Raw genomic sequence first — 13,804 nt, forward strand, 5'->3', positions numbered from 1 at the left:
ATATATTAAATAAACAAATAAGCATCGTTTTTAATATATTATCGTGACATGGGTGTGCTGGCTTTGTGCTGCATTTGCGATAGCCCAGTAATGCTCAATTAAATATCTCAGCCCAATGGATCGAATTCATTTCAACGGCCCAGATTTGGTCGCGATCAACTTCAATGATATCATTTTTATAATTTAATTTCCTGAATTCCTAAATCGGCCTCTTTGACCTCCTCTTCCTTTATTTTGGGATTTCAATCTGAGTATTTATTGGATTTATTTTTTCAATTCTTTTGTTGTTAAATAATAGAAAATATTCGTCAATGTGAAGTATGTTACTTGATCATTCCAAAGTTATCTGCACAAGTCGACACAATTTAGTGACTCGAGATACTCAAGTTATGTGCCAAATATAGTAATTATTATTTGTTAGAATAATTTTTTATATATAAATATGTGCCAAATATAGTAATTATTATTTTGTGAATAAATGAAAAAATGTTGTATCTATTTTTAATATATTTTTCCTTTGAAATAAAATTGACATGATAAAAATTAAAAACGAAATCTAACAGTGAGCGAATAAGTAAATTTAGTTGAGTTCAGGTATATGTCCAACCAACCCCTTTCCGTTTATGGGTTATTATTTCTAAACACGTGTGGGGTGGCTTAAATAATACTACAATATTAATTTATATATATATATTGACTTTTTATTACCCACGAATGAATTAGGGGACCTAAAATTTAGGTTTGCCAAACCAAATGGGACAACATTAATTAATAGATAGATAAACCTAATTGAGCATTCAACCGGGATACGAATAGTAGTATCACTCCACCTTCAATCCTCCCGTGTCGGAGTTGTAAAAGTTACTGTCGGGTCGCAAAATATTCTCCTATGTTATTCATCGGATCCATGCACTTTTCGTTTGTATGTACAATCAATATATATTTGATAGCATTATTTTGGCCATTTTTAAAGAAAAGGAAAAAAATAACAAATTTTTCGAAAGATAGATTTAGAAGACAAGATGCCCAGACAAAACACAAGTGAATGGCAATTCTGACAATTCAATTTTTGATTCCTTATTTTGGATTAAGATTTTTTTCAGNATGTGTAAAATATGATGAGATTCGTTCATATAATAAAATAAACATATTAAAAAAGGGATAGGGCTAGAATTTTTATAAAAGCCGTGTGATTCAACAAAGTCTTTTAAAATATGACAGAAAAAATGATGTAATAAATATATTAAAAATATTACGTACACACAGTTTTATGGAAGTTTTTGAAAAAGAACCATCGAACTAAAGTTTTTTCCCCCACATGCATAGAACTAAATGCAGTACATTAATATTGCATGTCAATACTATCTTAATCCGAGAGAATAAAATTCAGACGTACACCTTAAAGTTACCTGCAGCCCCGACCATCAAGGTACAAAGTTATTATCAAAATGAAAGAACTTGATAAAATCACAAGGACTAGGCATCATGAGACGAGCCGACTTAGTCTATGTATGAAATAAAAAATAATATTTTTGGTATAAAAAATAACATTTTTTCATCGGTAAAGTCGGATAGGAGATCTGTTTCATAGAATTCATGTCTCGTGAGACGATCTGATAGTAATTTTTGTAAATCCCCAAGTAGTTAAGAAAGCACACATACACTTACGTACAAGAGTTTAGATGATACATATGCATGTGTATTGTGAAACATCACGCTTGGGACTATATCTTCACAGCTTAAACATTTGCTTAAAAATAACGAGCTGGTACAGAATATTCGGGGCATCATGATTGCGATCAGGTCGAACGAATACGTGATAATTTAAGCAACGTGCACATACTTATCATCGATTGATGACGTGCCACATATATATTTAGGATATTTTAATTTTAACTAGGGTTGTGCACTACTCCGAGATCGAATCAAAACGTGCAAACCATCTCGAAAAGTTGTTGTTAGACCAGGAGAGAATCGAGGAATGGTGTGTCGAGAATCGGCTAACTTTACATGAAATTTTAGCAACAATGAAATCGCCACGCTTTTGATCTCCACGAGTGCCATTTCTTGACCTAAGCAAACCCTATATCCAGCTTGGAAAACTGGGTACCTAAAAGGGTCTTCTTGGAGAAATATCCCATCTTTCAGCCATCTTTCTGGCTTGAATTCCAAGCAATCCGATCCCCAAATCTCTTCCATTCTACCCATGGCGTAGGGATGATAAGTAACCCTAGTTCCATACTTCAAGAAACTTCCATCTGGTAGCAGATCATCTTTCAAACAGAACTTTGAATCGAATTGAACTGGTGGATACAATCTCAGGCTTTCATAAATTGCTGCATGCAAAAAATGGAGTGCTTTGATTTGTTCGTAGCTTGGAAGCTCCATGTTTTTGCCGATAATTTTATCAGCTTCTGCCAACATTGCCGCTTCCACTTCTGGGTGATGGGCCACCAGCCTGAAAAAACTTGTCAGTGTGGAAGCCACCGTGTCACGGCCAGCTAAGAGGAAGCTTATTACAATATCGCGGAGGAATTTTTCGTCTATATTGGTGCTGGTGCTCATGAATCTTGACAGAAGATCTTTCTGATTCAAGAACCCGATTTTTCTCCTTTTTCTGATGACTTCTTGAGATAACATGTTTACTATCCTGATTGCTTGCCGGAGCTTCTGCTCGCTGCCAATATTTAGCAGTCTTTTGATCTTCCAAACAATAGGGGACAGATTCAAGGCTCGTTCCGCAGAAAGTTTCGACGCCAAATCGAATGAAAGCGCGAAGTTCGACAAGGGTAGCGACAATTCAAAGCACTTGGGGTCTAACCCAAATAAAAATCTGCAAATTACATCGAATGAAAATTGACGAAAAACGCCCTGTAAATCGAGTTCATCTTTCCCACCAGAAACTGACTCCAACAGTGGTATCAATCTACTATCAATTTCTTTACTCAAAATTTCGAATGCATAAGCCCGAACAGAGACCCGGCCCAGTTCAAGACTTGCCATCCTCTTCTGAAACCTCCATAAATCTCCATCAACGTTGAAAATTCCCCGACCCAAGAAATCACCCAAGATCGCAGAAAACTGCTTTCCTTTGAGAAAATTTTCAAACCTGGTTTTAAGAATATATTCAACATTATCCGGATTTGCTGTGATTGTGTTATTAAGAACATGGATATGAATGGTTTTAGTGGGAGAATTTTGAAGTAAATATGTGTGCCAATCACAGAGATTGGTGAATTGGACAGTCCATTGTGATTTCATGTAAGCTTGACAAATCTCACAGTTGCAAGAAAACCTCAGTTTGAGCAAGTAAAAAATGAAAAAGGGAAGAAAAAATATGAACAAGAATATAGAAGAAAATAAGAAGATACAGAACCAGGAATAATGAAAAGACCGGAACCAGGAAAAGTATGAAAACTCCATGGACAGAAATTAAACAGGATGAGGAACACGGCAGTAGTGGAAAGAAAAGGGACGGAGTAGGAGAAATGAAATGGGGAAAAAATAGGAGCTTAAAACCGTCGCTAAATTTAGCGACAGTTTAAACTAAAATCGTTGTATTTTTTAAATTAGTAAAACCGGCGCTAAAATTAGCGACGGTTTTAGAACAACCGTCGCTAAATATTGCGACGGTTATAAGTAAAGCCGTCTCTATTAGCGACGGTTTTACAAATAACCGTCGCAAAATGTCTATAAATACCCGTATTTTCGATCTATTTTCTTCCATCTCACTTCACAACACTTAAAATTTTTTTTTCTCTCACACGATTTTACTACTTCACAACACTTAAAATTTTTCTTTCGATTTAGGGTAAATTTTTTCGCTTTAATTTTTGGTAAATGTTTAAGTGTTAGTTGAGATCATGAATACTGTTAGAATAGTCAAATTATAAGTTTTTTTAGATTTATTAAATTATTAAAAGTAATTTTTTTATTTTAATGAAAATATTAACGATGGAAATCAAGAAAAAACCATCGCTAATTTTATTTGTGACGGTTTTTGAAAAAGCGTCGCAAACTATAGCTACAACAACGGTGAAAAACCGTTGTCTTTGAGTGAACCCTTTAACAACAAAAGCTTTAACAATGGTTTTAAAAGGACTACGACAATGGATTTTAACCGTTGTCGTATGGCATTTTTTTTGTAGTGTATATTTATATTGAAAAAATATTTTAAACTTTATTTTATTTATTTTAAAAAAAATATAAGCAAAAACTTGTATGAAACGGTCTCACGGGTCGTATTTTGTGAGATAGATATCTTATATGGGTCATCCATGAAAAAGTATTACTTTTTATGCTAAAAGTATTATCTTATTTGGGTCATCCATGTAAAAGTATTACTTTTTATAGTGAATTTCGGTAGGGTTGATCCGTCTCACAGATAAAAATTCATGAGACCGTCTCACAAGAGACCTACTCAAAAATATAAATGTCGTGTATTCAACTAAAGTTAAAATTTACTGCTAAACACAGTCCGGAACCTTTCAACAAATAACATGTATAAAACACCAAATCATGTATTTGTACCTATATTTTATAAGTTTTCCCATTTCAGTCTTAATACACTAATTAACTAATATGCTTTTTTTTTTCCCCAATTTTACTCATTTTTCACTAGAATATTGATGTCGCGACTCGCGCTGAAAAATGATGACTGTCATCGAGAATTTCTAGTGTAGCATTAGACATTGGTAGCTTGCCTGATGTTGCACCCCAGTGAAAAATAGTTAAAATTAAGAAAAAATATTAAATTATTTCACTAAGATCGTAAATTGATTGACGATATGACAAAAAATATATAACATAATATTAGGACTACAAATATATTCCCNGGTCCAATATGTGATTATCATTATCCAATATAGTTTTAATGTGGTCCAATATGTGATTATCATTATCCAACCAAGTGTTCACGAGTGCTTCTGTTCGGATGCATCTGTTCTTGCGCGCATCGACGCGGATGCTTCTATTAACAAATTTATTTCCCAAATAAGTTTGTTCCAAAAATAATAATAATATTCAAAGACCACACCTCGCCGGCCAATCTTCCTCGATCTAAAAACTTCTGGTACTCTTTGGAGCCCAACTCTTAGCTCAACTTGGAACTTATAAGGATGATCAAGGTTGTCTAATTTTTCAATGTGGGACAACTCTCACTCCCTTTTTCATTCACTACTCTTCATTCTTCATTTAATTATTCATTTCTCCAACGCTTTGTACCCTTGCTTGTTAGGACCACTATCACTAATTTTTCACCTCAATCAGCAGCTACGAGTTTATAAAAATTTAAATCCAGAGAAAAAAATTACTTGTATAGAAATCTTTTCTGATTTGTAGCATATTCAGACCTGCGTACGTATAACTATAATTGTTAGTCCAATTTCTACTTTTCTAATTAAGAATGTTTTCTTAGCAGGAACGCATTTGTACTATATTTTAATAAGGAAATAATTGATTAAAAAAATAAGAAAATATATTTTTTGGTTAACTAATTTGTCCAATTTTGGTTTTTTGGTCAATAAAGTTTTCGAAATTTGATTAATTTTTTTATTTTCAACTATTTGGATCTAATTGTTGATACGATATTTGACAATTTTAATAAAAAAAATTATGTCACTTCAACATTTTTTAATATCACATCAGTATTTTTTTGTGTCACATCAACAAAATTAAAAATTAATATATAATATCCAAATTTTGAAAACTTAGTGGAAAAAAACTCAAAATTGAGCAAATTAACGATAAAAAANAACACGACAAAAAATAATGGAGCCACATCATACATGTAGGAAACGTACAAGGATTAAGGAGGTGTCGGTAGCTTATATAATTAAAATATATGAAACACGTGAACACATTAGCTTGTAAGATGTGGTCTTTGTTAAAGTTTTTTTTTTTTTAAAAAAAATTTTCAGAGGTATCAATGGGTGAATAATCTACTTTTCACGTGTTTTATATATGTTTAGACGTTAAAATTATTTACTCTAGATATCTCAAATTTGATAATATAATAAGTATAAATTTTATATATAACGTAGATATTTATTATTTTAATATGATAATTAAAAAAACCAAAAACGAAAACCACACCCTTAATTCTCCCACGATAATGAAAGTTGTCGGCCACCCCCGTTGTAAAATTAACTGTGGCTCATAATTCATTTTGGAAATCAAAAGATACATATAAGTTTTTATTCTATAAGGTATGTTAGTTGATCCATCAACATTTTTGGGAGAGGTTGTTGTTATGTCCTGTCTTATGTAATTTATCGAGAAAATTTCAATTTTAAGCTCCAAGTTAAATTAAAAAATTCTTAAATAAATAATGTTTTATTTAATTTCCCCTTAAAAACTTTAAAAGATATATTAAAAAAGAAATAAAAAAAATATGATTACTCCCATTATATTTCAAACTTTTATGTCAATTTTTCGGAATATCAACCCACATGTTTAGTTTAGAATATTGGAACCAGACATGAAGGTCCACATAATATTGTGGTGATCGTCAAGTAGCTAGTTCCTTAATTCCTAATTATTGTCGTGTTTAACGACATAAATAATTACATTATAATTTTGAAATAATTTTATATTTTTATCCAATATCTAATATGATGTGTGCTACTTGATATCCATGCATTATAAATACAAATTATTATTGAATAGGAGGATCAGTACCTTATATACTTGATTTCGGTCAAATATATATTATTATCAACTATCTTTAATTTTTTTTGAGACGAGTCAAACTTCCTTATATTTACAATAAAAAAAATAATATTTTTGGAGTATATTTGTCTCAGAAAATTGACATATGAAATTTTCTCAAAAAAGTTTTTGTGTTTAACGTTCTATTTGTTACCTTATAACGTCAAGACTCACGTTGTTTTAGGCATAAGACAGTGTTTAAAAAATGTCAAGACTCACGTTGTTTTAGGCATAAGACAGTGTTTAAAAAAGGTCACTCGAAACATAGTTTTAAGCATAAAGTAATGGTTAAAAATTGAGATAATATAAACACATGGTATAAACTAAGCATAGCACAATATTTCAAATCGAAAGATCATAATGTAAATTGAAATTTATATGGATTGTCCAAATCCGCCCGACATCTCACCGTTTCTTATATATGATATGAGTATTATTATTTTAATTAAGTCTCTGTTTTTTAAAGAATTTTTAGTTTTTTTTTCTTTAACAATAATTTGTAAGAGTAATCTTTGTGATTGATTTTTCATCATGTTCGCAATTTTCTTTTTACAAACCTTGTGTAGCTGGAAATGAAACTCCACCTGAATTTTGAATTAAGGGTAGAAATCATGTATTCTTAGTTAATCTTGTGGAAACAGTGAACAATATTGACGGGCTTATTTATTAATTTGGATCAGATAAATTGGTTTCTTGAAAGCCAAAGAAGCTATGTATCGATCAGGGCTAACATGCAATCCAATCCTTCTGCTGTCCTAACATGTGTAAAAACTTCATCAAAATATTATATTCAAATTAATACAATCTGCGCCTCAGGTTGCTCCCTATTGATGAAGTTTTAATCCGAAAAGGCTTGTTTCTGCCTTCTCGGAATCATTCTGGCACATTTTTTAATCTAATCCTGTAGCGTGGCGGATTCCGTTTTTTAAAGGTATTTTCTTGGTTTTTATGGGCCTTTGTTTTCTGTCGGACGTGATGTCAAATCAAATTACTTTACAGGTGCTTTTGTGGACCTCTTTGGTCCATTGCTTTTTAAAGTTCAAATTCTGGAAAACGCGAATGAACGAACATTGCATTAGATTTAAGATCATGAGTTCATGACTCCTCGTATCGTCCCAAATGATTTTCTAATTTATATAATATTTATTGGTCAAATTGTTATGAATTTATATTGGTGTGTATGAGTTGTCAGAACGAAATTAAAAGTTCCAAATATTAAAACTTTTACGGAATCAGTTATAGAATTTTTTTTTAATTACATTTGACTATAACTTTAAGTTGATTTATACCAACATATATATATAATATTGCTTTAATTCCGAATAACTTATATATATTTTTTTACCGGTTGTCGATCAATTCAAGGTCGACTAATTTGTATTTTTTTTATTGTAGTCTTTTTTTTTCCCCACTGGAACTTTACTTTTTAATTCATAATTAATTTGTGTTCTGTTGATCGTATGACATTTTATCTCTATACGTGGGTTCATTTTCCTTTCCGTTCCTTTCGTCTCACAGGACGTGGATTAAAGTCCAATAAAGCCTATATCTTTCTTCATTAANTTTGGATCTTTCTCTTTTCTTCCTCCCCTCCGCCGCGACCGACGCCCTTTATTCCCGGTTTTTTTATGTTCGATTTGATACTCAGAATAGAATATTATCTTTTGGATCGTAATTCGAGTTTAGCATTCTTATTATTCAAACTTTGATTTGAACAACCTGGTAGTTATTTGAATCAATTCACAACCATGAATTAAATACCAGAAAAAATAATTTGAAAATCGATAAATATAAATCATGCATAATTGCCAAACTTAAATAAATTGTTCGAGACTAGATTTCAACGTGGTGTAGACCGCTCGCCATCCGGCCTGAGTTGGATGCGACGAATCCCAGAAAAATGCTGATTTTGGATCGCTGCAAACTGTGTACAATTTCGTGCCTTTCTCATCCACACTGCCACAGGAACATCCTGCGCATGTGCCCACGCAGCAGGGCTTCAATGGAGATTCAAACTTCGACTTCTCTGCTTTCCAATAACAATATTATATAAGATGATCCATTGGACATGTAAGAAATCTAATTTCAAACATAAATATATAAAGAACATAATATGTGTATGAGATTAATTTAAAACCTTTCAAATCGTTCTTCTGATCGAGAACGGTCGTGAAAGAGTTGTAGAGATCAAGAACAAATATGTCGGATCGTTTAGTCTCGTTATTCAAATTGGCGACTGCTTGGCGCAACAAAAGATTGTGGAATTGGACGGCGGTGTTCTGTGTAACGTTGCATTGTTGGAACGAAGTCAGCTGAGTCATGCGAGGGAGACAGCCCAACGGCTGCAACGCGGTCACCACTATTTTCCTTGCTCCGAGTTCGGTAATTCGTTTTAGGTTCACAGCTAGTTGATTCACCACTCGAGGGATAAAGGCTTGTAAACCCTGAGTACGTGGAGATGAAAACCAAACGTTGATGATGAGTTAAAAGACTAAAATCAAAAGTTGGTCGAAATTTTCAAACATAAAATAATCCCGACAGCAGATATTATTGAGAACTGAAACTCAACCAACTCATAATTATAAGCGGCGCGTAATAACTTTACCTGGATAGTGCCCCCGTTCTGCAGAAAAGCACCATAATCATTCCCTGCAAGAGAGACTAGAACAACAGACGACTGCAAATCCCATTTTGTGTACACTGATTCATTCATGAGATTCTCGAAGAAATCGATCTGAGCGGTCATGTTTGGTAGCAAATCCCACAACGTATCGAACACACCGCTGCCCCCGTACGCAAAGTTCATCCCATACCGCAGCTTTTTGGCCCCGATTTTCCTCCATGCGTAGGCTACTGGAGTCTTCAGTCCTAAGGATTTCGCTGTACAACATAATCTTTTATTAAAAAAAATGTTTAGAATTAGACGTGCATGTGCATGTCTGAAAATAATTAAACGTAAATAAACTACGTACATGACTTTTTTATATTAATTTCTAGCAGACATTTAATTTTAGATTTATGATAATTGAATGTTTAGTGCTTGCAACTTCAATCAAACTGCATGTAAAAGTATAATGGATCATACTGCCAGCTTAATTAATTAGTACTCACTTTTTCCCGATAATTCGGTGTATGTGGAAAAGTAGTGTCATTTAAATGCAAACTGAAAAGGCTGTGTCATTTAAATGCATTAGGTTGGGGGACGAATAATTAATCAGTACCATACAATTGACAAATTAAATGAGGTCTAATTAGGTTGGCTGGCTAGATCGCTACTTATGATATATTCAAATATTAAAAAAATGGGAGCCTGCCATAACTTCTATAATATATATAGGAAGAATTAAATTTGTGACTTTGAGCTAACTCACACTAATTTCCGACCACAATTTTTTGTGTGTATTTAATTAGTTGGGAAATTCTAAATTCTCCATTTAATTAGCTTCTATTCTACTCGTGTATGTACTTGAAACAAAGTTCTCCACCAAACAATGCTTAGGCTAGATTTTATTTATTATTTTTTTGGGTTTCGTTATAAAGTGCACAACCAGCCCGCCAATCCCAATAAAAGAGAAAATTAAAGAAAAAGAGAAAATGACACCAAATAATGCTACAAATGTTATAATGTCACATCTTTGTTACGGAAAGTCAATATATAATCGTATTAATCAATTATTTTCTCGCATACCGAAGCAATCGGTGAGAATCAGGCCGTCGGAGAACCGGCCGGCGGGCTTCCCCGGGAAAGTGATTCCGTAGGGTACCTTCCACGAGCTAGCTAATGCTTTTCTGACGTTACCTGTATCTGCATACGAGTCTCCGAACACAAACAGCTTTGTGGGTCTGAAGCCATAATCTCCACCGTGGCTGCTGCCGCGGCCGCCGTCATGGTGGTGGTGAGCTGAACCTTGTGCTCCTACACACATTATATCACACGAACAAATCGACATTAAAGAAAAAAGCATGCATCAAACTTTTATCATATATAATTAATCAAAATCGAATTTCGTACCTGAGGTTATGAGAGAGCAGCAGCAGAAGAAGGAGATTATTATAGCAGAGAGCTCCATTAAAGAGATGTTAGGCACGTACGTAGAGCTGTGAAGAAGAAAAAAGATTGTTGGATGAAATGGAACATTTTATATGACAACGGTATATATACACACACTGAATTAAATAATTAAGTTAAGCAAGAAATTTATTTTGGAAAAAAGAAAATATTTAATGGTTTTTCATTCTAATAATGAGTATGAAAACATCAAGGAGCTGCTCTAAAGGTGACTATAAATCAGAAGTTTGGTCAAATTTGGTTTCTCACTTGGTTGACCGAACTGGTGGAGTGGAAAAAGTTTAGAATGTCGATCAATTATAAAATATATTTTTATTATTTCATTTATGGAATACGTGTATATATATCTTATTCTATAAATATGTTTTATTATTATTAATAATATATATATATATATATATATACACACACACACAGATATGAAATATGTGCATGGCACATTATATTTGAAAGTAGGAAGGTGATTAATTTATTTATTAAATTGGGAATAGTTAAATTGATACACCATACATGGGCAAAAAACAATACGTGTATAAATATTTATATATATATAATTTTTATATGTTTGACGTTTGTTGGTGGGATACTCATGGACGCCATGCCTTAGATATCACACACACACACACACACACACACACACACGAGTGATCAATTCCAAAAGCGAGTGATCAATTCCAAAAGGTACCAAAAGAAGGATTCATTCAGGCTGTCAACTTTTTAATGGTAATTTCCGTTTGGAAGACTTTAATGATCTGCACATGCACTTGGTCAATAATATATAAATGTGTAACGAATTAGATCTCAATAATTGAATAAAAATTTGCTCTAGATTTGCTGGTTTTTACCGTTTATAATTAATTATGGAACAGTTGCTTTCTGATTTCAATGTTATTGTTCTTGAAATGTAGCTTCGAAATTGCAAGGAGATATTTATAATGGTTAAAGTACATCTAATATAAAAATGATTAAAGATTCTAATATAAAAATGATTAAAGATTCCATATTTTTAGTGTATGACAATGAATTGGTCAAGTAAGATATAATTTGTGTTTACATGAGGTCGATTTGTTTTGAGGGAACCCACATTGTACATGTAGGCATGCGGCCATCTTGGTAAACACGTCCACAAAGCCGCCATCCATATTCCATTGACATCTTCAAAATGGGGCCATCTTGTAAATTGATTTAAAAAATTTATATAAGGGAATCAATGCAAATATATGGAAATTTTATGATTTTTGGAATGTCAAAGTTCCATTATTAATCTCTCTTTCTTTTTGGGTCAAGTTTTCATTATTTAAAAATTAAAACTAATAATTTGTACAGTTTGCACATTTAAATGAGCAAACGTTCGATTAACAGGATAGTTGACTTTTGTCCATATATCATCTAGAATTTTGATCAAAATACCATAATTTTCGATGAATTGGAATGAAAAATGGATATGTTATTTGGCAACTCGGATTATTACTTTATATCATTCATTATATGTGTTATATATGATCCACACAAAATATTTTCTTCTTTTAAAAAATTAATAGAAACATATTTATTTATTTTTAACTGGGTCACCAAACCAATGCTTGTTTGCTTCTTTCTCATTCAAAGCTTTTAAACTTCATATGCTACTTGTCTACGGCTAAGAAGGCCCAAATAATTGGGCCTCTCAGGCCCTAGTCCAGTAATAATTATCTCTTTAAACGGTATCCTCTTGGGTCGAAATTGATCTATCCGGAGGCCCAAATAAAGGGGATATGTATATGACATAAAAAAAAATTGTATATATACCAGTATAGACTAAGAAGCCACACTGTGGACTTGTATAAAAGATGAGAATTATAACTAGATTACAAAGAGAGCATATTCGACTCAACTCCATTTGAAATACTATACACAAAAGCTCCCTCCGATCAAATTTTTCTTTCACAAAAAACTGAGCATATTCCCTATGACCCTAATTAACTTTTAAGTGGTGTACCTTTTAAAGGCGTGATCTTGATAACCAGACCCGGGAACACATCATCCGGGTCATGAATATGCGGGTTCTTCTCAACTATATATGGATCCCCACACTTTTCGCTTATAGTCTGCAGTGTCTCCCCTTCTCTTAACGACGTAAATTTCATCGCATGGCCTCCCCAACAATACGTCGTACTCCGGGGATTCCTGCGCCAAAAGCTCCCCTCTTTCGCTCGACTCAAAGCTGCTCAATATCAACATTAATGCAACCAACAACGAACCAGACCACGAAATTGCCTCTGCAAATGCCACCGACGAAGAATTTTCTCTAGACATGGTTGGCTCTGAGATTGAACAATGAAAAACCGTCGTTCCGATATAATTCTCGTGTTTTGTTTCTATAATTTTCCGACTTTTGGTATATATAGGACTCTTGGACTGTGAGGAGGGAGGGTGCTTTTGACTCCGGCTAAATTTAACTGCTTCATTAAGTGCGTTCGGTACCTGTCAATTAGAGAATCCAATTGAACAGTTAATGAGAAGGAAATTGTGGATTTTTGGCATAAATTTCGTTTAAAGATATTCAAATTTTAATTGAAGTTTTAAATTTAAATAGTTCAGATTTGAATCATAGTCTGCGTGTATACTTTGTAGTAAGTTAAGTGTCCTAATTCCTGACCTTTTCCAATTCCCTATCTTCTGACTTAAGAATTAAGATTTGTGATTCAAGCGTTGAGAAATAAAAGTGGAAGAAGTCAAAGGCGTTGTTGACTAAGGTGAATTTATCAGTCAGCTTATATGCAGGTAGTGGTGGAGCAGATAATTAAATCAATATTGGTCAAAAGAGCTTCTCTTTATTTCTTCCAATTACTTTAGGGCTTACGTACCGGTGACTCTTACGCTTTGCCCCAAATTACTGTATTCTTCCGTTTCAAAATAAAGCAAATATACGTTTCCTTCCCCGAGAATTCATTTGATTCTGTGTGATAGGTAGTACAAGACATTAATTAAATCTGTGTGAAAAAAACATTGATCAAATAACTGAAGGAAAATTTAAGCGATGGACCC

The 13,804-nt window shown here is 33.1% G+C and overlaps 2 protein-coding genes and 1 pseudogene across 2 annotated transcripts; all 3 read right to left on the reverse strand.

Annotated features, from left to right (window-relative positions):
* Positions 1 to 1,708: 1,708 nt before the first annotated feature.
* Positions 1,709 to 3,445, reverse strand: LOC140962073 (cytochrome P450 94C1-like). The gene has a single exon (XM_073420922.1). It carries the CDS (start codon positions 3,421 to 3,423, stop codon positions 1,897 to 1,899), a length of 1,527 nt encoding a protein of 508 aa, XP_073277023.1. The 5' UTR covers positions 3,424 to 3,445; the 3' UTR covers positions 1,709 to 1,896.
* A 4,958-nt stretch (positions 3,446 to 8,403) lies between these two features.
* Positions 8,404 to 10,962, reverse strand: LOC140971775 (GDSL esterase/lipase At5g03610-like). Its single transcript, XM_073434266.1, has 5 exons — positions 10,721 to 10,962; positions 10,397 to 10,624; positions 9,314 to 9,588; positions 8,846 to 9,152; positions 8,404 to 8,734 (listed from the first exon to the last, which is right to left on the reverse strand). Exons 1-5 carry the CDS (start codon positions 10,776 to 10,778, stop codon positions 8,523 to 8,525), a joined length of 1,080 nt encoding a protein of 359 aa, XP_073290367.1. The 5' UTR covers positions 10,779 to 10,962; the 3' UTR covers positions 8,404 to 8,522.
* A 1,638-nt stretch (positions 10,963 to 12,600) lies between these two features.
* LOC140971777 (uncharacterized) lies at positions 12,601 to 13,154 on the reverse strand (annotated as a pseudogene).
* Between the last annotated feature and the right edge of the window lie 650 nt (positions 13,155 to 13,804).

Source organism: Primulina huaijiensis, chromosome 2, assembly GCF_012295235.1.
Source record: "Primulina huaijiensis isolate GDHJ02 chromosome 2, ASM1229523v2, whole genome shotgun sequence".
In the NCBI taxonomy this organism is placed as follows: Eukaryota; Viridiplantae; Streptophyta; class Magnoliopsida; order Lamiales; family Gesneriaceae; genus Primulina; species Primulina huaijiensis.